The sequence below is a fragment of the Ochlerotatus camptorhynchus genome, unplaced genomic scaffold (assembly GCF_037179485.1).
Source record: "Ochlerotatus camptorhynchus isolate MF236.1 unplaced genomic scaffold, CSIRO-AGI_Acam_v1.1 ptg000008l, whole genome shotgun sequence".
NCBI classification, from domain to species: domain Eukaryota; kingdom Metazoa; phylum Arthropoda; class Insecta; order Diptera; family Culicidae; genus Ochlerotatus; species Ochlerotatus camptorhynchus.
In genome coordinates this window covers 3304809-3326880 of record NW_027040500.1, presented here as the reverse complement: position 1 = coordinate 3326880, position 22072 = coordinate 3304809, and the positions used below count along the sequence as shown (strand labels likewise).

The 22072-nt window shown below is 38.5% G+C and overlaps 1 protein-coding gene across 3 annotated transcripts in view; it reads left to right on the top strand.

The window, feature by feature from the left end:
* The window catches only part of LOC135698300 (protein qui-1), a 252835-nt gene that overhangs the window by 227753 nt on the left and 3010 nt on the right, over positions 1-22072 (top strand). Inside the window, exons 19-23 of one of the 3 annotated variants that reach the window (XR_010517471.1) lie at positions 3066-4140; positions 4201-4760; positions 4822-4900; positions 17384-18504; positions 18535-19106. Coding sequence is in view for 2 of the 3 variants with exons in the window: in XM_065218216.1 (XP_065074288.1) it covers positions 3066-4140; positions 4201-4760; positions 4822-4900; positions 17384-17400 (1731 nt within the window). In the remaining variant the exon portion in view is untranslated. Of the gene's footprint in view, positions 1-3065; positions 4141-4200; positions 4761-4821; positions 4901-17383; positions 19107-22072 lie in introns of those variants that run through there. The other 2 variants (XM_065218216.1, XM_065218228.1) reach the window with 2 other exon arrangements.

Genomic DNA, 22072 nt, shown 5'->3' with positions numbered 1-22072 from the left:
TCAGCGACGTTCTTTTTATTGACTTCTTGGTACGCACGTCTCACGTGCAAAAAGCTCGTACAGACAGATTTACCGGGTTCTTATTTACCAACACGGGAAGTAGGTGACTGGAGTTATGATGCTTGTATGATTTGGCATCCGGAATTATTATTTGAATATTTATGCCACGCTGCAGAGCATTACCGTAACGGGGAGAAATCCCTAATAGCTTTCGGATCAAGTAGGGTAGAATGGTGCCTAATGCACCCTTTAAGCAAAATTGTTAATTGCTTGCATATTGAAGCTACAATCATGGAGAAAATAATTGAGTATGGTTCATTAACATGTTTTCTACGAATATAGAGTGATTTCGAACTCCAAAACGATGGTTTTTCATGATTTTCAAGGCATTTTTTAAATCGATTCCAAAATGATAGCGGCATAAAATGCCTTATTCATGTTGCAATATTTACCACAACATTGGGAAAGACGCACGACAACAATGAACAAAACGCATCACAATATAAGAGTAAAATGCACCGCTCTATAGAGACAAACCATAACCTGCAAGTAGAGAATTCAATGGCATGAGGTATTTTAAATTATTAAAATCCTTTATTTTGCATCTGAAATAAGGTCTCAATAGAGTGTTAACCTGTTATTTATAAAGTAATACATCGAACATATATTCGAGAAGTTAATGCGTTCCATTCTTTTGCGATACATGCTGTTTGAAGCTTAATTTGTAGTCGATGATCATGTTTTGCACAAAATTTGAAAAGAATTAGAATGATTTTATGATCAGGAATTATTTGAGAAACCTCCAAATAAAACAACCACAATCTGTTACTCAGCAAAAAGCATCTGAGGAAAAGTTATCTTTTTTTTTCTACAGGTGGACATTTTACCCCAGGGGTGCATTATGGGCTGTTCTCCTCTACGGCAGAGAGCTATAAACGTGCACACTTCCTTGTTTTCCTGTTTGTTTTTGGAGGATATGCCATAACGAAAAACATTGGTAATTTGTGGATGGTGCTCGAGGATGGTCTGAACACAATTAACGTGCTTGAATGTGAGCATCAAAATCCAACTTGAAACTAGGGTAAGGCAGAAAGGTTGCCGGTGCCGGTGGTGTAGTAGACGGCATGGGATTTTTCTGAGACATTAAAATCTTTGGTCACGTCTTCCTTCGGAAGGGAAGTACAGCCTTTGGTCCCGGCCAGCAAACATACTTGTCCATATATAAATTAATAAATGATCCATAAAAAAATAATAAACGCTCCTTAAAAACATCCAACTGATGCATAAATCTCCGGCGAAGCAACACAATTATGAAAATGAACCTCCAAATTTATAAAGAATGAACATTAAATTGTACGATTTACTCATAAACATATTGCGAATGATCCATAAAGCATTCAACAATGAACCATAAACTAAAGAAATTGATCCATTGATGCATATTGCAGAATATCCAGTTCTTGAACTGGCCAGCACGTAACACCGATCTGTAAAATGGGGTAAGATTCACCCCCAAGTCAACATTACTTCTTACCACCATTTGTATGAAAAAATAAAGTCTATCTTGCACAAATATGGGGTAATTTAGCCAGATATGACAATAGCACTCCAGATTTTGGCTGTTGGATTTAACTCAAATGTTTGCCATGTAACTTGGGAAGATCACCTTTTTGTGGTACGTTACGAGATGTAAGATCTACCACCGATTCCTAGTCCTGACTACTTAAAACTAGGGCAACAGGATTTTTCAGAAATCAAAGGAACACAGGCCGTCGACTGGGATTGAACCGAGGCCTTTTGGGGTGAGAGGCAATCACGCTTACCACTACACCACCGGCGCCACTGATATTTTATTTTAACTTACCAGAAAAGCCTTCTTTATGGGAGGCTCCAGGGTGTACGATTTTGACTCAAATTTAGGTTTTGACGAAGGACTACGTCTGTGATTTCTATATGGGGGTACACTGTGTGAAAACTGAAAATGGAACATGTAACAAAATTATGAAAGATTTTGAACGTTCATATCTCAGCTACCAATTCCAATAATTTTGTCATCAATCGATCAAATATGTTTCTACGCAACCGTTAAATTTAAAACTCGATATTGAATTCCATCCGGTCTCAACAAACGGTGTTTATTCAATCACCGCGTGTTGAGTGGTAGTGTTCACCAGTACACAACGAAAGGCTACCTGCAAGCAGCGAACTGCAGCTCACATGAGCATCCATAGAAAGAGGAACAAGGTGCACCGCTATTGATCGGAATCAGTAGCTCTTCGTGAGTAATTGTGGGCCATCTATGCCAAGCGCGTCACCCTCATTTCAAACAACATACAGCACCAGCCTCATCTGTGTTTAACACCCTAATAGCTCAGCATTCCTCAACCATCACGACAAAACAATCGTTTTCAGGAGCACCATAAAATTTTAAAAGAGTTTTTTTTGACATGGACGATATATACCGAGCTGCGTTCCAATGCAATAAAATGGATCAGGAAAATGTGGAGTGTATAAGTGAGGGAAATTAATCATGCCGAAAACAATAGATTTTTTTTGCCGAATCTACTCGAACCATTCGTGTTTTTTTTTTTTTGTGATTATCAGACCTCTGCTCTCTCCATGCTTCGTACGAATAGGTGAATAAGAAGCGCTCATTTCCTCTCATATTAGATTTCGTATGCTTTTTCTGCTGAACGGGAATTGGAGAGCGTCGTGGCAAGTGTGTGCGTCGTTCTAAAATGTTATAAATAAAATACTTGGAGGTATAGTCGAAAGCGTCGACAGAACACGAAATATGTATATCATTCGCTGCGGAGGATGATAGGATATGCATATTGAATGCCATACATTTTTGGATTGCGTGTATGAAACTTAAGCTGAGCACATAATAATTTAGATCCATAACAGGTGTTTTAATTATTTTAAATAAAAACTGAGAAACGGTAGTGAGTATATTAGAGGCTTTGTGTACACTTTTGATTAATTTAGTGCTTTCGAAAATTGACATACTCTCAACATTTGAATTGTAAATCACGACATAAATGATTTTTTATATTACTCAACAGGTCCGAGCTCTTTGCATTGCCATGGACAGCCAACGGGCCATCGTGGGAGGTGAGGATACCCGTGCCCTGATCTTCGACATGCACTCCGGCCGAGTGATTCGGTCACTTCCCCCCAATCCTGGTCCGGTATCTGCGGTATACGTAATGGCAAAGGACGACTATCTCATAACAGCCGGTGGCAACAAAATCACCTTCTATTCATTCCGTAACGAGGACTCGCTAATCAACTACTTCCCCAAAAAGAAGAAAACCTTGAAGAAAATTGCCAAAAGTCGCATCGCTCTGGCAGCTACAGCAAGTCCTGTGATTTGTTTCGATATTTCTAGAGATTCAACCATGGCAGCCGTAGCGTCTAGTCGATGCATTCAAATTTGGCAATTGAATACCCCGGAATTGACAGCTATCCTCGAGGGGCACAGTGCAACGGTGACATGTGTGAGCTTCGCACCGAACTGTGAGTTTGTTGCGTCTGGATCGGAAGATAAGACTGTGAATGTTTGGAGTTTGGCACTGGGAACGGTTACGGTGACATTCAAGGGTCACAATACGTTCATCACTTCGGTTACGTTCTTGATGGATTCGCGTCGAATTATTTCAGCTGATCGAGAAAGCAGTCTGTTCGTCTGGATGGCTGACTCTGGTACTGTACTGCAAAGTGTTCAAGGACCTTTCAAATGTCTAGCAGTCACAAATAATATGAAGTTTGCGGTTTGTACCAACGGAGACACGAGTTTACGGATATGGTCCCTCACGAGAGAAGACGAAAAGTTCTTAGTCTCGCACTCAGGGGAGATCACTTGTTTCATAATCACAGCTGATTCGTTGTACTTGATATCCGGTTCGAAGGATATGTCACTTAAAGTGTGGCAAGCCTCTGGTGGAAAACTAGCCCAGGTATTGGTAGGTCACACAGATGCAGTTACTTGCGTAGCAGTTTCTGTTACCAATAAGAGTCAAGTCATATCCGGATCCAAGGATTCCAACTTAATAATATGGGATATTCATACGGGTGAAGAGATTCATACGCTCGCTGGTCATCTAGCGCCAGTTACCTGCGTTAAAGTCTCAGCAGACGGTAAGTTTTTATGTTTAAACTGGATCCTTCGAATGACTAATAGTTTTTCATGAAATATAGGAACAACCGCCGTTTCAGGAAGTGACGACAAAACGTTGATCGTTTGGGAGATAAAACGTGGGCTTGCTCTAACATCTCTCCAGATTCATGTTCAATTCTCCCGTTTTGATATAAGTATGGAGTGTTCCAGGATCGTAGTTCAATTAGTAGACAGTTCCTGTCTTCCCATCATTTGCCTGCATAACTCTCCTGCTTCGTATATCAAGCTTCCCACTTACTCTGCTCCAGCACGAGACGTCGAAGATCTGCGACCCGCTGGCCCGAAACGACCAGCACGAAGATTGCTGAAAAAGGAAGTGTCTCTCGATACCTACACCTGGCAAAAGAAGTATGCACACCTGACTTCATCGGTCATGATGGCTCAGGTAGACGAAAGACTGAAACGCCGCTTCTCAGTATCGGCAAGCATGGAGGAAATCTCAAAACTGGCAGAAACCAAGACGATGGAGTCACAGCAAAACATAGGCCCCGAACAGGCTGCACTGGCTCAATCGCAGCACTTTGATCAGCTGGAAGCCCTGTGGAATAAACGATCTCCTCCAAGAAGACGAGTAAATGCGGTAAGTGTGAGCTCAATTAGTATCCAAATGACATTTATTGCCAATTACCCATTCTTTTCAGTCACTCTCACGACAGAGTTCCCTGGTAGAAGACCGCATTGAATCGTCCGATGAGGATGAGTTTCTTGAGGAACGCGCAGGTACGTCTAAGAAACATCAATTTCTTTCAATGCGTCCTGTTTCGCTTCCAGTAGATGCATGGCACTATTCTAGTTTATTTCACTCATCCTTCACCCACCACCAAAATCCAAGCCACCACGACCACCACCAGCATCAGCCCGATCTACTCCGGGAAGTTCTGATGCTGAAAAAACAAGTCTCGGCTCCAGGCCCGGCTCCACCATCAGATGATATCGCCTTCACGGGTAATGGACGAAAACTGAAACTGTCGTCCACCGAAACTGATCTGCAATCGTTCTTTGGTAACTGTACCACTTTTGGTAGTCTATATTGCAATGCACGCCGAAAACACGCACATCGAAGTCCGGAATGTGAAAGTAGAGCTTACATTCGTCGACAGTCCAGATCGATCGAGAACTTGCGATACGAAGATGAAGCACGTCTGAGGCGAAAATATCGATCCTGTCTGATGCAGTAGACTGGAAGCTGCATTTGATGTTGCATTATAACAACTTAAAGTACAAAGTTGACATTAGGTAAAGGGCTTAGCATCAGTTGTTGCCGGGGGTTGATTATAATGTCCGTCTATGAAAGGTGATGCAGTTGATATGATTGTAAACCTTAAATCTTAGGGGTATACTGCCGCTCTTCGCATGTCGGTCCCATAGCAGTTTTTGTCAAAACTGAGTTTTACAATGCAAATGGTAGCTGACCACTCATATTTTCTTAATACTGGATGAACTCAATAACTTTGTTCTGAAAAAGTTTGGAAAGACAGCCAAATTGGTTGTCTCATCACATAAGAAGCAATGGTACGAATCAAGCTAAAAATGCGATTTTTTCGGCTTGCTGATTTTTGCCATGGGACCGACATGCGAAGAGCGGCAGTATAGCCATTTAGTATGTCACGCTCTAATAGGGTGGGGAGGGGGATTGGTTTTGAATTCTGTATTCTCTGTTTCACGTTACGTGCTTAATGCATCGCCGCGAACTTTGACGCAGTTATCATTAATCTGAAATACGATTATTGAGCTTCATTATTTATAGCGACTTTAGTTCAATTAAAATGGATAATTTGAACCATTTGAGCCATCTTCATAGTAGTATATTATGGGGCCACCATAGCCTAGTCATCAAAGGCGGTCTGCACAAAAGATACTTCAGCAAAATTTATTTTAAAAAAATAGCTGGAAATACTGTCAGGGACGGAGGGACTTTTGATGTAATTTTTGGGCAGAATATATAAAAATGAAGTCCCTCCCTATGTTAATCTAAATGCATTTATAGAGGTACCAGACAGGTTTTGAACTTCACCGTCCTCTGTGAGCAATTAATGGAAAAAAGATTATGCGTAGCTTTCGATAAATGTCACTGCAGTAACATCTGATGGAAAATGAATGCATAAGCTTGACAAAATGCTTAATTTCAATGGATTTTTTTTCCGAGTTCTCGTTCAAGAAGCTTCTGAAATAATTTTCTCGAGTCAGGAGTGTGCATTTGAGCGAACCGAGATGAACAAAACAGAACGCACGGCCAAGAAAATAAACCCAAATTTGAGTTCAGTTTACTTATATACGCAAAAAGTGCCGGAATTTAGCGATATTTTCCTGTGGAAAACCACAAAAATCTACCGAAAAATGAGGAAAATTTATGAAAAGTTTGCACAGTTTAGGAGTGGTACCAATAAACTGAGAGGAACATGAGTAAACATGAGTTTTTTAAATTCTTTATTTAAGAGATTTTTAGCCGAAGGCTAGTTCATCTCTAGTAAACATGAGTAAACATTGAGTAAACTGAACTCCAATTTGGGTTGACTTCATTGGCCGTGAAGGAAAAAAAAACCTTTCGTTCATGCATTGGTAGAAGCTGTCACTTAGAGATACAAGCAACAAAAAATACACAGAGAAAATGCATTTAATTTGTGTATGACATAATTTACTCACTAGATGGAGCTGAATCGAAAATGATCAAGTTGCGCCATCCTAAAATACACATAAAATAACGCTATCTACAGCTCCTGCTTGATAAAGTTGTTCAGATGGACAAGACCTATCCTAAGGTAAAGCGTTTAGTTCAGAACTCACTCACCAGACGGTGCTAATGTGACATTAATTTTGAATTGTTTGCCCTAACTTTTCATATGGACTAGATAGAAAGATTCCGTCTTCAAAAAAGTTGTTCAGATAGACAAGACCTATCCTTAGGTAAAAAGTTCAGCTCAGAATTCACTCACCAAGTGGCACTTGTGTGGTATTCAGAGGCATCGCGTGCCTCATTTGTTTACTTGTGCACCAAACTTTGTTCGTTATAGTTTACCACCACATATTAGTTTTTGTTTTATTTTTCAATGCTCCATGAATTCGAGGGGTATATTCTCCATTACTATATTAATCACTACCGAACGTAACATTTGCGGGCCTATCATCTTGTGTAAGCAAAACTTGTATGGCCCTTTTCGCGCTAACCGAAGTAAAAGGAATTGCAAAACTTAACTAATTCTCGTTTTTATCACAAGGCTAACTCTTTCCACTGAAGTGTAATGAAGAATATCCGTCAAACACTTCCGAAAACATCTAGAGAAAATTCATGAAATTCCCTGGATAGCAAACTTGAGTTAATCATCAGAACAACTCCATGAGAATGAACCAGGGGAAGCTCATAAGTTTTAACAGGCGCACCGGCGCAACCATCGGAATTTGAGAGATTTACAAATGACAAGAGAGTGAGAGCGCTCTCTTTCTCCATTACTCTCTTTGCCTGCAATCAGCGCGTGCACAGCGAGAAATGCACGCTTTAGGCGGCATCCATACATCACAAATGTTCTTCTAATTTAAACTCACACATTCAAGCCGGTTTGCAAGTGATAACGTCCAAAGCGTACCAGACTGCTGTTTCCGTGTTACTCCCGTTTGTCGTGTGACAACTAAAATTTTAATTACAACTAGTGGTGCAAACCGCCATGTACTGTGGAAAATTTGACCATTCAAAACATGCCAACCGCAACCCAAAAAGCTCGCTTTTAGGTGCACTATTTAACGAGTTTTGTCATGGTAGTGATATCGACATGCTTAGAAATCAATGCATTAGGGATTGGGAGACCATCCGATTTGAATTTAATCCTTTTTTAAGCAAACCAAGGTCGAAGATTTAATAGATAAAATAGTGTATTCATGGTCATTTGTGGTCTGGAGTAAAGAAGTACAGCTATAATGTGACCTTAAAATCTATAAAAATCTAAACACATTTTTTTTAAATTATTTACACCTGTGTCGTGCACAGGTTGCACATGTGGACGCGACGCCACTGGTGATATTCATTTTTAATTGTTTAGTCTAGCCTAACCCATGGACTACATAGAAGGTTCCCTTCTTGGGTAACGATGTTCAGATGAACAAGACCTATTATTTGCTACAGGGGCTATTCAAAGATTATGTTTTTGCCCATTTTAAAAGCTATGCATTGGAGTGGTTAGAATTCATTCTTATGACTCCATACACTATAAACTTCAAATATAAGGCAGGAAACAGATAAATTCCAAACGATACAAAAATGAGAATCAAGATAATAAGAGCAAACAATTCCAAATTATTGTAACTCTACCACCACCTGCTGAGATAATCCTAAACTAAACTTTATACTTTAGGGTAGGTCTTGTCCATCTGAACAACTATACCAAAGACAGAAACTTTCAAAATTAGAAAAATTCTTGTAAATTTAGGTGCTCTGAGAGTGACATATACGAGCGTCAATTTTGATATAAATTTGAGTCATAACAGACGTGAAATATAGCTTAATCAAACGTACTTTTCGTCGACCAATATTACATAATATGTTTGTTTACGTCTCATTTATTATGTCAAAGATGGATTCCATCACGTGTATAATTCGTGATTTTTAAGTGTGTAAAATAAGTCTTGTTCATATGCACAACTTCGCAATTGAGCCTTCCAAATAAACGAACTATATAAAAAAATATGCACAACTTTACCGAAGACGAAAACCGTCTATCTAATTCACATGTTAAGTTAGGGCAACCGATGAAAAATTAGTGTTACACTACCCGAGCAAAGTGAAAGCAAATCGATATTAAAATTTGCAGTGCTTTCATTATGCAGTCAAGACTTTTTAAATCAAAGCAACTCAACTTGAAGTTCTGCTGTTAATTTCTTGTTTAAAATTTGATTTAAGTTCATCGGTCGTTGAACTAACGATTATTGTTTATTTGTTTTGTTCAACACATTTTAGGTCTATCGTGACTAGCCCGAGGTGAGATTTGAGCTTAAGTTTTTCAGCGTGAGAAGCATGGATGCTAACCATTTACGCCAGGCCCGTATTCAGTGAAACATTATGAATGCAAAATCAGTAATCACATTGATTTCATTGAAAGCAGGATTAGTTTTCCGTTTGATTCAATAGTGTAAAATGTTGCTCTCATTTTTGCTATGTTAACCGTTAAGTCAACCAAAATGAGATCAAATGGAGTAGCAAAATAAGTTACATCATAACAGCAAATTATGATTTCAATTTGATCTCTAACTTTGCTCGAGTAGCGCCCCCTAGCAAATTAATTCAGTGCTGTATTATTTACCATACAATAGTTCTTTTCCATGTGAAAAACTTTGCCGAAAACGGACAGCTTCTATCTAGTCAAGATGTTAAGTTAGGGCAAACAATTCGAAATTAATGTCACACTAGCGCTACCTGATGAAGACATTCTGAAATAAATTCTTCCCTTAAGATAGCTCTTGTCCATCTGAACAACTTTGCTGAAGACGGGATGCGTCAATATGAGCAGAAATTGTAGATAGTGTTATTTAATGCAAATTTAGGATGGCGCAACTTGATTATAGCGCCATCTAGTGAGTAAATTCTGTTTTACAATGTCCAAAATTTTGAAGACATTGTATTCCTGAACATATTTCCAGAAGGAAGCAATCTCGGACATCGATTTCCATCTCCAAAACGAGCTTGTTCATCGCCAAAACTCAACAAACAACCCGCTTATGTGTCCTGAACCCAGGAGAAATTGAGACATCCTTGTTCATCGCTTTTTCAAGTGTACTGGGAGCCTCCTGTCTGGTATTACCTGAAGTCTTTGTTAAAACATCTAGCCCTAGGCTTCGTCGCATGGAACCTGAAAAGTTAATGTATCCAGTCGTCTCAACATTTACAAGGGCAATCAAACAATCTCTGATTAAACAGTCAGACAAAATATTTCTTTATTTAGCAAACATAACTCAATTTATGTAGCTTTAAACACACATGAAGAATTTTTTTTTTTCATACCGTTAATTTACTGTCAATGGGGTTTATTCTATGCATCGTATAGAATTTACAGTGGCATCAATTGAGCCCCGTGAATTGTTGTTGATAATGAAACCAATTTTTATTTTCTTTTTTCCTCGTGGTAGCCAAACTTGGCCAAGAATTGCTAGTCTGAAAATAATGTCGAAACTGCAGTCAACTTCCTCGATATTCCGTAACTCGATGAAGTCCCTTCAATTTTACAAACATTGCTGTCTCGCTAACTCGACCAAACTCGATGCCTCGGTGTGTTTTGATTAATTTGATCATGTGCAAACAAAGGATGGGAGTATGCTATTTTTCTAACTTGCAAATATTATAATGAAATGCACAATAGCAATTTTAATTGACTAATTTTGGACTACATTTCTTGCTCATTAAACTCTTGTTCTAGCCTACATACAGTTTCACTAAAACTACCAACTTTCTCTACCTGATTTCAACACTAACCTGTATTTCGAGAATAATGGAGCACATATGTGATAAGCCCCGTTAAAAGTACTAAACAAAGAATTCAGTACCCTTAAACTCCCGCCACATACCCTGCCAATCACATATGTGATCCTGTCCTAGCTCCTAACTGATTCAAAAAGCTTCTGATGGTGTTATCACATTTCCCGGAAGCGCGCCGCAAAAAAAAAATAAAATGTCGACGACCATGCCTTGGTCTAGAAAACGACCGACCATAGTGAGACCGAAGCGAAGTGACGAGCGAAGCGTTGAAAATAATGTAAGGAATTATATAAATAATAGAAGTTCACATTTTTGATACTATTCCTTACATTCGTGTCAACGCTTTGCTCGCCTCTTCGCTTCTCTTCACTCTCATTATGTCATGGGCCTGAGAATGGAGCTTGGTGTATGCACTTGGAAAAACTAATTGAGACCGGCGTGGGAAATCATAGCCAGGCAGCGTGACGATTCCAGAAAACTTCAAGCTTTTCATACGCTACGTTATAGCGCTATAATACCTTGCACAGACATACAAAGTTCACTGTTGTACTACCGTTGTGCTGCTTTAAGCTAGTACCACAAATTTTACTTTTTGAGGTACTAGATTAAAGGAGTACCACAGTACTAATTTGTATGTCTGTCTGTGGTATAAGCTAATTTAGATCGACGTTGCCTTGTATGGAGGTATGACTAGGCTGTCAAAATCAAACAACCCATATTTAATGGATATTTTCAAAATCGTTCGATTTAAAAACGGAAATAGGGGTAGATTCACGAGGTAGTTCACCGAGCTTTGCTAGTCATTAACTCAGGCATAACATTTGCAAACGGCACAAAAGCTTTTGTAAATAAAAATTGTACGACCCTTTACACGTGAATCAAAATACACTCATGCAAACCAATATCACTATCGGGAAGGGAAGATCCCTTGACTCGATGATGTTGTTACTTTGCGTGGGCGTACTTCAGTTCACGTGTAAAGGGGTCCTCCATTAATTATGTCACACATTTAGTGGGGAGGGAGGGTTTTGAAAACTGTGACGAGCCATACAAAAAAAATTAAAGTCCATACAAAAAATGTGACAAAGGGGGGAGGGGGGTTTAAAATGGGACAAATTTGCGTGACATAATTAATGGACCATCCCAAAGGGCCTTACAACTTTTGTTTATAAAAGCTTTTGTGCCGTGTTCAGATGTTACTCCGGAACTGTAGAGAAACCGACCTGAACACGTGACACGTGATTGAGTGCTTGGAGCGCAGCATCATCTCTCGTTCAAAGCACTAGCAATTCCAGTGACGAGTGCTGCCAATGAGTCGATTACCGAGGAAGTTGTTAGAAGCTTTTCTAGCTTCTGGTGGAAGCTTATAAAGATTCGGATGGAAGATTTTCAAGCTTCTGGTGGAATGAAAACTTTTCAAGCTTCTGGTAGAAGCTTCCCAAGCTTCTGTGTACGCTGTTCAAGCTTCTGGTGGAAGAGTCTCAAGCTTCAGAAGGAAGTTGCTCAAGCGTGTGAACGAACAACGGAAGGAATCATGTTTACCTTATCCCGTCATAGGTCCAAATTCTTCATTATTGGTAATTTTAATGCAAAACACCGCTCATGGAATAATGATCAAAGCAATTCCAATGGTTATATTCTGCTTGATGATTGTTCTGCAGGTTATTACACTATTCAATATCCAAACAGCCCAACATGCTTTTCTTCAGCAAGAAATCCCTCATAATTTGGTCTTAACTGATTCATGTCAACTTTGTAGCCAATTGGTTACCCATGCTGACTTCGGTTCTGATCACCTCCCAGTAACTTTTGAAATGTCCCAAGAAATAATTTGTAATCCCAACAGCTCTACTTTCAATCTTTGGATCTTAAACGCGCTTTTGAAACCATTTCTAGGCCCTTATTGTTAAGATCAATCAAGCGCTTTGGAATTACGAGTACTGCATATAAATAGTTTGAAAGCTATTTGTCTGACAGAACTCAACGGACTGTTTTTAATGAATCTGTTTCCAGTCTCGTGGGGAATAACCTTGGAGTGCCCCAGGGAAGTGTATTAAGGTCCCTGTTATTTATTATGTATATTAATTACTTGCGACGTGTTTTACGATTTTGCGACATTAATCTTTTTGCAGCTAATGATTTAGATGATGCCGTTTTACACTTGAATGAAGATTTGTGTTCTCTAAGTAGATGGTTGAAATATAAGCAGTTAAAATTGAATACAAGTAAAACTAAATTTATGGTAATTTCGCGGAATCGAGTAAATGAGAACGTCTCTGTTGTAATTGATGATGAGACTATTGATCGCGTTTGGGAGATTAAATATCTTGGCGTGATTATTGATGACACACTTAAGTTCAACTCTCATATTGACAATGTCATCAAGAAAATTGCCAAGAAGTATGGAATTCTATGTCGACTGAAAAAAACGATTTAACTATTGCCAGTAAAATACAGCTATAAAAATCAATCATCTCTCCTCATCTAGACTTTTACCCTTTCATTTTATTTATGACCAATGCAACACAAATATTGAGATTACAGCGCTTGCAGAATAAAATAATGCGTTTGATTTTGAGATGTAATAGATTCACTTCCTCAACTTTGATGCTAGACGCCTTACAATGGCTGTCGGTGAAGCAAAGAATTGTATATTTGACTAAAGGGTGATACGGTCAAAATTTGGTCAATATCAACTTGACGTATTTCTTTCAATTTTACATTTAAAAAACCTGAACACCCCTCATTTAGAAGGTGTGTGTGTGTAGAATGTTGCTTCTATTTTGATTTTGGAATTCACTCTTCAGTTGTCAAAATGCCGTCCAAGCAAGAAGAGCAGCGTATCAAAATTTTGCTCGCGCATCGCGAAAATCCGAGCTACTCGCACGCAAAGTTGGCAAAATCACTAAAAGTTGCCAAATCAACCGTTACAAATGTAATTAAAGTGTTTGGGGAACGTTTGTCGACAGCCAGGAAGTCTGGATCGGGGGGAAATCGAAAACCGGAAGCCGCTGAGACGACAAAGAGAGTTGCCGGTAGTTTCAAGCGAAACCCTAACCTCTCTCTCCGAGATGCCGCAAATAAGCTAGGTGTATCGTCTACAACCGTGCATCGAGCCAAAAAACGAGCCGGACTATCGACTTACAAGAAGGTAGTGACTCCAAATCGCGATGATAAACAAAATACGACGGCCAAAGCGCGATCCCGGAGGCTGTACACGACGATGCTGACGAAGTTTGACTGCGTGGTAATGGACGACGAAACCTACGTCAAAGCCGACTACAAGCAGCTTCCGGGACAGGAGTTTTATACGGCAAAAGGAAGGGAAAGGTAGCAGATGTTTTCAAGCACATGAAACTGTTAAAGTTCGCAAAGAAATATCTGGTTTGGCAAGCCATCTGTACCTGTGGCTTGAAAAGCAGCATTTTCATAGCTTCCGGGACTGTCAACCAAGAAATTTACGTGAAAGAGTGTTTGAATAAACGTCTGCTGCCTTTCCTGAAGAAACACGGTTGTTCCGTACTGTTTTGGCGGGATTTGGCATCTTGCCATTACGGTAAAAAGGCCATGGAGTGGTACGCCGCCAACAACGTGCAGGTGGTTCCCAAGGACAAGAACCCTCCCAACACGCCAGAGCTCCGCCCAATTGAGAAATACTGGGCTATTGTCAAGCGGAACCTAAAGAAGACCAAAAAAACTGCTAAGGGCGAGCAGCAGTTCAAGGCAAACTGGCTTTCTGCGGCGAAGAAGGTGGACAAGGTGGCTGTACAAAATCTGATGGCAGGGGTCAAGCGTAAGGCCCGGCAATTCGGATTTGGAAAAGCGGAAGCCTAACTGAATATTTTTCCTGAATTTTATACTAATTGAACTTGAAAAAGAAATTTAATTTGATTTTTTAAATAAACGATTTCACCGATTTACACGCGTTTTCCCTTGACCAAATTTTGACCGATCACCCTTTATGGTGTTCATTTTTAAAGTAGTTAACGGTTTGCTGCCTCGATATTTGTGTGATCGAATTGAAAGAGGAAGTGAGTTTAATAGATATTATACTAGAAACGCGGTTGAAATAAGAACTCCACATTTCTTGACTTGTGCTTCACAAAATTCATTATATTATAAAGGAATAAATTTTTTCAATTCGATGCCTAGACATATCAAACGTTCAGCAACACTTACAGAATTTAAAAGACACTACATTTCACACGTTAAAACTGTCTATTGAACAGTTATCCAGTGATTTTTTTTATGAATTGACAAATAATGAATCTTGACGAAGTTATCTCTAACGGATTATTTTATATGGATAGCTGTCATAACGACTTTTTAATAATTATTGTAGCACTGCAAAAACTGTTTCTGTTCGCCAGGAGGGTGATGATGGATTTTTAATATTTGATTTAAAAGAAGATTAATTAAAAAAAAAGTAGTCTATAAAGGTTTGAGCCTCGCGCGCATATTACGGATAAAGAGGAGTGAATTTAACATTTGATAAAAAAAATGCAATTTTGAAGCTTATTTGGAAGATACCTTGAGTAAGTAGTAAGTGGCAAATGTTGGGGGTTCGTGAGCATCCCTGACATTGCTGAAAACTATGATAGCATCATATTGCGAGGTTGCTAGTGTAATAGGATCCTTTGTTGATTGTTCATTAACTGTTCCCTCATTGTTAGAGGAAATTTATATCTGTAACTGAAACCAGTTCGATTTTGTTTGCCAACCTGGTTAAAATGTCATATGTAATTATCTTATATAAATCGTCCAGCTCAAACCTTTGTAGGGGTAAGAGGTGGGACCATCATAATCATCATTGTTATGATTTCATGGGATGACATGTTTTTTGATTTCATGATTTTTCATTCATGAAAATGGAATCGGATTAGGGTAGAGCGCTACTTCGTCGTAATCGCCCATTTCCATTCTATCGATCAGAAAAGATCAATAAAATCAATGATTTCATCGTGCACAAATCAATAATAGGTTTGTTCCGATGCGTTAGTTCATTAGCTACAACATAAACCCTGTTAGAGCGCATCGTATGAATATTTGCGTCCATTGTTCTCAAAACAAAAGAAGCGCTCCTAGCGAATCCCCTTTTTCTATGTTTATCCGTAGAACGAAGAAAATCTAATGGCTTATTAATGCGTTAGGACGGAATTGAAACTCGTAGAACGAATTTAGAATCAAGAAGCAGTATTAGATTTTAAACAATATCTCAAAAATTTGCGACTCTTTATCAAAACCAATGGTACGTATGCAAAGGTGAATAAATTTAAAAGTCATCACTGACAAAAATATTCCATTTTTTGTTTAAACTCGTTCAGAAAAGAGAGGTAAAGCGTGGGTTGTGCTTAGTAGGACGAAAATTAGATCAAAAACCCTATTTCCCGGGTGAAGGGATTCACTAGCTTCAACAGCTTTTCTGAAGAAATTATATTACTACATAATCAGGATTATGAGATATTATGTAAAACAGTGTTTATTTACTTACTAGCGTCATCATGTGCGACAATTGTGAATTCCTCAGCAAAATATCCACTATGGCCGAAACACAAGTCTACTGAACAACTTTACCGAAAACATGAACCATCTAAACGGCGCCGGTGGTGTAGTGGTAAGCGTGATTACCTCTCACCCCAGCAGGCCTGGGTTCAATCCCAGTCGGCGCCACCGGGATGTTCTGAGGCATAACATCTCTGATCACGCCTTCCTTCGGATGGGAAGTAAAGCCGTTGGTCCCCGGTTCATGAGTTGATGGGTCGATAGGTAGGGTCCAGGTGTAGGAGCTGCCTTCCTGGCACGTCGGTAGCATTGGTGCTCAGCACGGAAAACAAGATCGACGGAAAAAACAAACCAAAGAAAAAAAAATGAACCATCTATCTTGAAACAATATCAAACTTTTAACAGTAAATGTTAATTTTTAGGACGCTTGGCGGATATGAATTAACATAATTTAAAATTCTACGCTTAAGACTGCTTCAGCAAAATTCACTCTTAATTGGGGATTAGAGTTAAAGTCTTGCACTTCTGCACTAAGACGGTTCAAATTTTCGCCCTACAAAATGATTTTCCCATCCCCTCATGAGCATGAGGAAATAACTACACGCCACAATATGCACGCATGATTTATTCTTGAAAAATTTACACACTCTACTTCATAGCTTTTAAAGTTATTCGCTTTCACCTATCCGTTGTCCAGTATCACTAGCTGCAGTAGCAATATTTCCTCTCGATCAATGGTATTCACTATCTATTCTAACGATTGGCAAGAAAATTTCAGCGTTGACTAAGTTTTTAATTGGCTTCGAAAACTGCAAGTCACATCGCTTCATATTATCCTTCCGTCTAGTGAACAACTCATTTCTACAGTCTCCCAGCTTGTGTTGCTAACAATGAAAAGTAAAGTTTTTACCCCTTACCTATCAAGCAACAGCATAATACATTTCTATTCAATCTCTTTCGCATGTTTCGTTTCCGCATAAACACTATTTATAGCGTAGACCGTACTGAGAAAGTTTGTAGTTAGTAGAAGTATTTAACGCTTATTACCATGTAAGTAGAATTGATATATTTTTACTATTCTAGTTCTAGGTTTGAATCCATTTTTGAAGTATTCTAGTTCCAAACACGTGTTTGCTTCCACAGTCACGTTAGCTTAGTTTGAGTTAAGATCTTTATAATCAAGGACCAAACTCCGCCTCACTATCAAAAAGCGACTAATACTTCATTTCAAATTTTCGTTCCAGACGTTCTAGCGGACTAAGTGTTGAAATAGCAATTAAGACCGATTCATTAAATCAATTTCACAAGTTTTATAGGTTCACCGAACGAGAACATTTCAAACATTCCAGCAAGTTCTATCTCTGAAACGGCTGCAGTGCTGCTTGTCGTCAAATGCTGAAAGTTCGATCGAAAAGCTTTCTCCCATTATGGCCATCTCTGAATAGTGCATATCATTTCTTTAGCATGTCTGTATGTACGTGAGCTTTCCTTTTTCGGACGCAGCCGCAGCAGTTGAAAGCATAAGCATACTTCCCACCCACCCGAACAAAAGCACATGTAGCAAACTACCCTCCCTGGAGAAAAAAAAACAGACTGGAACATAACAGTTTTAAAGCATCAAATTGAAATCACAAAAATTGAAAAGCTCACAAAAAGGCCGTGAAATTATGTACACTATTGGAAATATATAAGGACATTGTTTTGTGATGACGAATTCGATTGGATCCGTTTCGGTTTTTCCTTTCCATTTTACTATAGCTTCCTTCTCTCTAGTGTGCTTAAGTGATAGGCGTTAAGGATCGGTGGATTTTAATACGTAAGTGACAGTGGAATGGGATGCTTATTTGGGGACGGAATATATGAATAGCTAATATCCTACTGGAAGTGTTCAGGAAATATACAAAAATGATGTGACGAAAAAAAAAATCGGTGGTATACATATATGCTCAGTTGGTTTATATAACTTTAAATCTAAATGCACATTTTCAACAGTTGCCAAAAAGTACTAAATATGGACAGGTCAAATGTTTTTAATATTTAGCGAATTATATGTATATTTTTTTTATTTTATTTGTCGCTAGTTATTTTTAATTTTTCATTCAAATAATTTTGTAGAGCAAATTTTAAAATGCATTGGAGTCCGCAAAAGTAAATCAAAACTTCAATGTATGATTAAATCTGAACTATTTTTTTACTAACTTGAATTCTGAGAAAAATATTCAAATTCGTATTCAGGGAAGAAAAGTCAGTCAATTTCAGAATGATGCCAAGGTGGATCTGGTTCCTCAATATTGAACAATATACCTCGTGGTTTGCAAAATTTGAGTGCATTTATTGACCGTTGCAAATTAAAAGAGATTGAACCGTTTCATACATCCAACGCGTGTCAGCGGAGCTTTTATTGCTGAGTATCACAAGAAGCTGAACCAGCACCTCAACAATCTTGGAAAAGCAGTGCTGCAAAACTTCATTGTCAATACCTACAAAATGCTGAATTTCACAAGCCACCTGATGTTAGTATCAGTTCACACAGTTAGAATACTAATATCATTCGCCTCAATGTCAGTCAGCAATTGACATTGACATCGTTAAAGGACCACTGATATTTTAAGCTCTACCGTAATTTTATCTTATATACAATGCTGATAAAAACCATTTCTTCTACACTCAACTTAGCTGAAAATGAAGACAACCTTAACAGATAGACCAACTACCTGATTGAATTTGAATTTGGACATAACAACATTCTCTTGATCAAGGCAACCTCTGAGTATCGAAGTCAACATTTTTCACTCGTGGCTGGATTTTCATTATCGCTTCTGTTGTTGTCAATATTAATATTCGTCTTCATCATGGTGGGGATGATTTTGAGGATCAAATGCAAAATGATTATTTTCATTTTACACAAATGTAGCGCTGAAGAACGTATCGTGTTGGTTTTTACACACAGATCGATAGCAAATTATTGCCTCAAGTTGAATTGATGATAATATCGATGTTTTATACCCTGGACAGACTATGGCTTATATCATGTAATATAAGCTGTCTTGCAATGAGCACTCATACATCTAGTTTTCACTGGAAATCCTATGTATGAGTGCTCATTGCAAGACAGCCTATATTACATGATATAAGCCATAGTCTGTCCAGGGTATTAGGCAGTATTGGCGATATTCAAAATAATCGTTTTGCTCAAAATGATATTGATTATTTTGCTTTTGATGATTGCTTCTGATTTTGACAATTGTATGTTTGATAATCAAGTACTGGTGAATATCAACAAACACGCATTTGTTGATGTATAATGAACTAATTTGTTCATTCCGCTCGTACGTAACAGCGAAGATTTTTAAAACGAACCCAATTCATCTACGCTGGATTTAAGCGCTACTCCTCTATACGCCAGCTAATCGAATACCGATCTTCAGAAAACTCATCAGTACTATTAAAACAATGCAACGGTTGTACAAAAATGATATTCATATGGATAGTAATGTAAAAGCCATACCACCTAATATCATGCTTACTATGAATATCAGTGTCGGAAATGAAATTCAATGCTAGACCAATATCTTACGTCAATTGACATTGACAACAATGCCCCGGACAGTGGGGCGAAATCAAAAATAGTGGGATATGGCTATTTGAGACGAAACTATTGAGTGTAGCATTTTGATGTTTTTTAGAATATTTCTTCATTTGTTGAGTACTTTAATTAAGAAGTGAACATATATGATTAAGGGGGGTATACACTAAGATAAAATTAAATAACTTTTTTATGTATTGTTGAAAATGATGAACATCTATGGAAACATTGTAGATAAAGTCATTTAAAGCAACTTTGTCCAAGACATCAATTTTATATCTCTCAAATGGACGAAGTTATAGGGTGAAAATGGAGTACTTACGCTAGTACCCCCTTAAAAACCTTTTTTTACCATAAGTTTTTAGTTTAAATTTATAATTTTTTTCAATGTTCTACAAAGTTATTGTACACAGGAAATTTAATATTTTAAGATCAGTTAAACGGATTGCTGAATTATGATCAGCAATCAAATGCTTTACTGAAAAACAGCAAACTATATTTCTTACCGAGAAATTCAGCTCACATAAACGATTGCTGGACACCCAAGTTAAGAGCTATCAAATTGATAGCATCACAGTCGGAAGTATTTTGCATTCGTTAAAATCCGTCCAAAACTACAAATTATGTAGGTAAGGGCATCTTGAGGGCATCTTTAGCAGCGATCCAATTGGTTGGTTTGGTTTAAAATTTTGGAACAGATCCAGACCAAGCCCTTGGGGCATCTTTAGCGGCGATCCAATTGGTTGGTTTGGTCTAAAATTTTGGAACAGACCCAGACCGAGCCCTTGCACTGGTGGTCTATATTTTGTTTTAGACTAGTTCTAAAATGTAATTTTTTCAAACCAGTATAATTCTCGATCTATTTTGAACTGAATTTGGATCAAGGCAAGCATTGTTCCAAACTAGTTTGACAGCTGTAGCTATCGAGATTTTGTTTTGTTTTGTTTCGTTGTTGAGGTTTTTTCAGCAAAATCGTCGATTTTCTAAGAAACGTGGACGAAACAATCGACTGCTGTTGACATTGGTGTAGTTCCAGCTCTATCGCGCTATCGGTGCTGCTGTTGCTGCCGGCCCTGTCATCGCAGCTGCAAAAGGATCACAAGAGAGACATCCGGACGCTTCTGTTCTGCAGGATTTTTCCAGGCATGTTCTGGAAACTCCCAGGGAAGTGACCAGTTTCTGACTTTGTCCAAAACTCATCATGTGACACATCAAATCTCATTAGATTTCAAAAGCAATATCAATGGTAGTCAAATATAGTGCACAGAATCATGTTGACCCCTATCGTATATGTTCCGGGCACATCCAAGGATATGGCCAGTATCTGATTTAATCCAAAACCCATCATGTGCCACACAGCAAATCACATTAGATTGCAAAACCAAGATCAATGGACGTCAAATAATGTGCCCAAGACCACCTTTCTTACTTCCAAGCATCATTCAGGAACCCCTAGGGAAGTGACTAGTTTCTGATATGGTCTAAAACCTGTGAAGTGTCAAACCTCACAGAAATAAAAAAAAAATAAAATCATTTTAAGTCAAATATAGTGCCCAGATCCACATTGGCCATATTCGGTTATGTTCCGGGTACCCCCCCAGGGAATTATCCAGTTTCTGACTTGGGCCAAAGCCCAACACGCAACAACATACCAGACAAATTTCAATAAATACGGGTTTTAATTATTATTTCACTGGGAAGCATGAAGAGCAGGAGGACGAGCAGTTCAAGGCTTTTTGTTAAAGCCGCACATCAATCCCGGAGACAGCCATCGGAGGTCAATTTCACGGTAATTGCCGGATAAAAACCGTGTACGAATGCGCACGAGATTAAAAAATGACTGACCATGAAATCAGGGTGTGAGTTGGTTTTGACTCGGGTTTTGACGTTTGAAATAGAACGACCAAAAATAGTCCAACCGGTGCGTACGCACACAGTTTGATCTATTTTGGCTTGATCTTTTTTTAATTTAAGCTGGATCAAATGTGACAAAAATTTGGATACAGATCAGACCACCGCTAAAGATGCCCTAAGGACACTGGCTCGGACACTGGTTATATTTAATTATGGACGAGTGCACCGATGGATTTGAATTCACTCCCTCGAGAAAAAGTGACACAAGCTGCGGGCAATGTTTACTAATCATGAACACTAAATGTTCATGAATAATGAATAAGGAACATTTAGTGTTCATGATTAGTAAACATTGCCCGTAGCTTGTGTCACTTTTTCTCGAGTAAATGAACTCAAATTCATACATGGAAAAGAGCCTGGCGATTTTGTCTTTATTAATTGTATATTTGTATCAACGATCTTTTACAGAAGCTAGAAGTCCCAAGTGAAAACA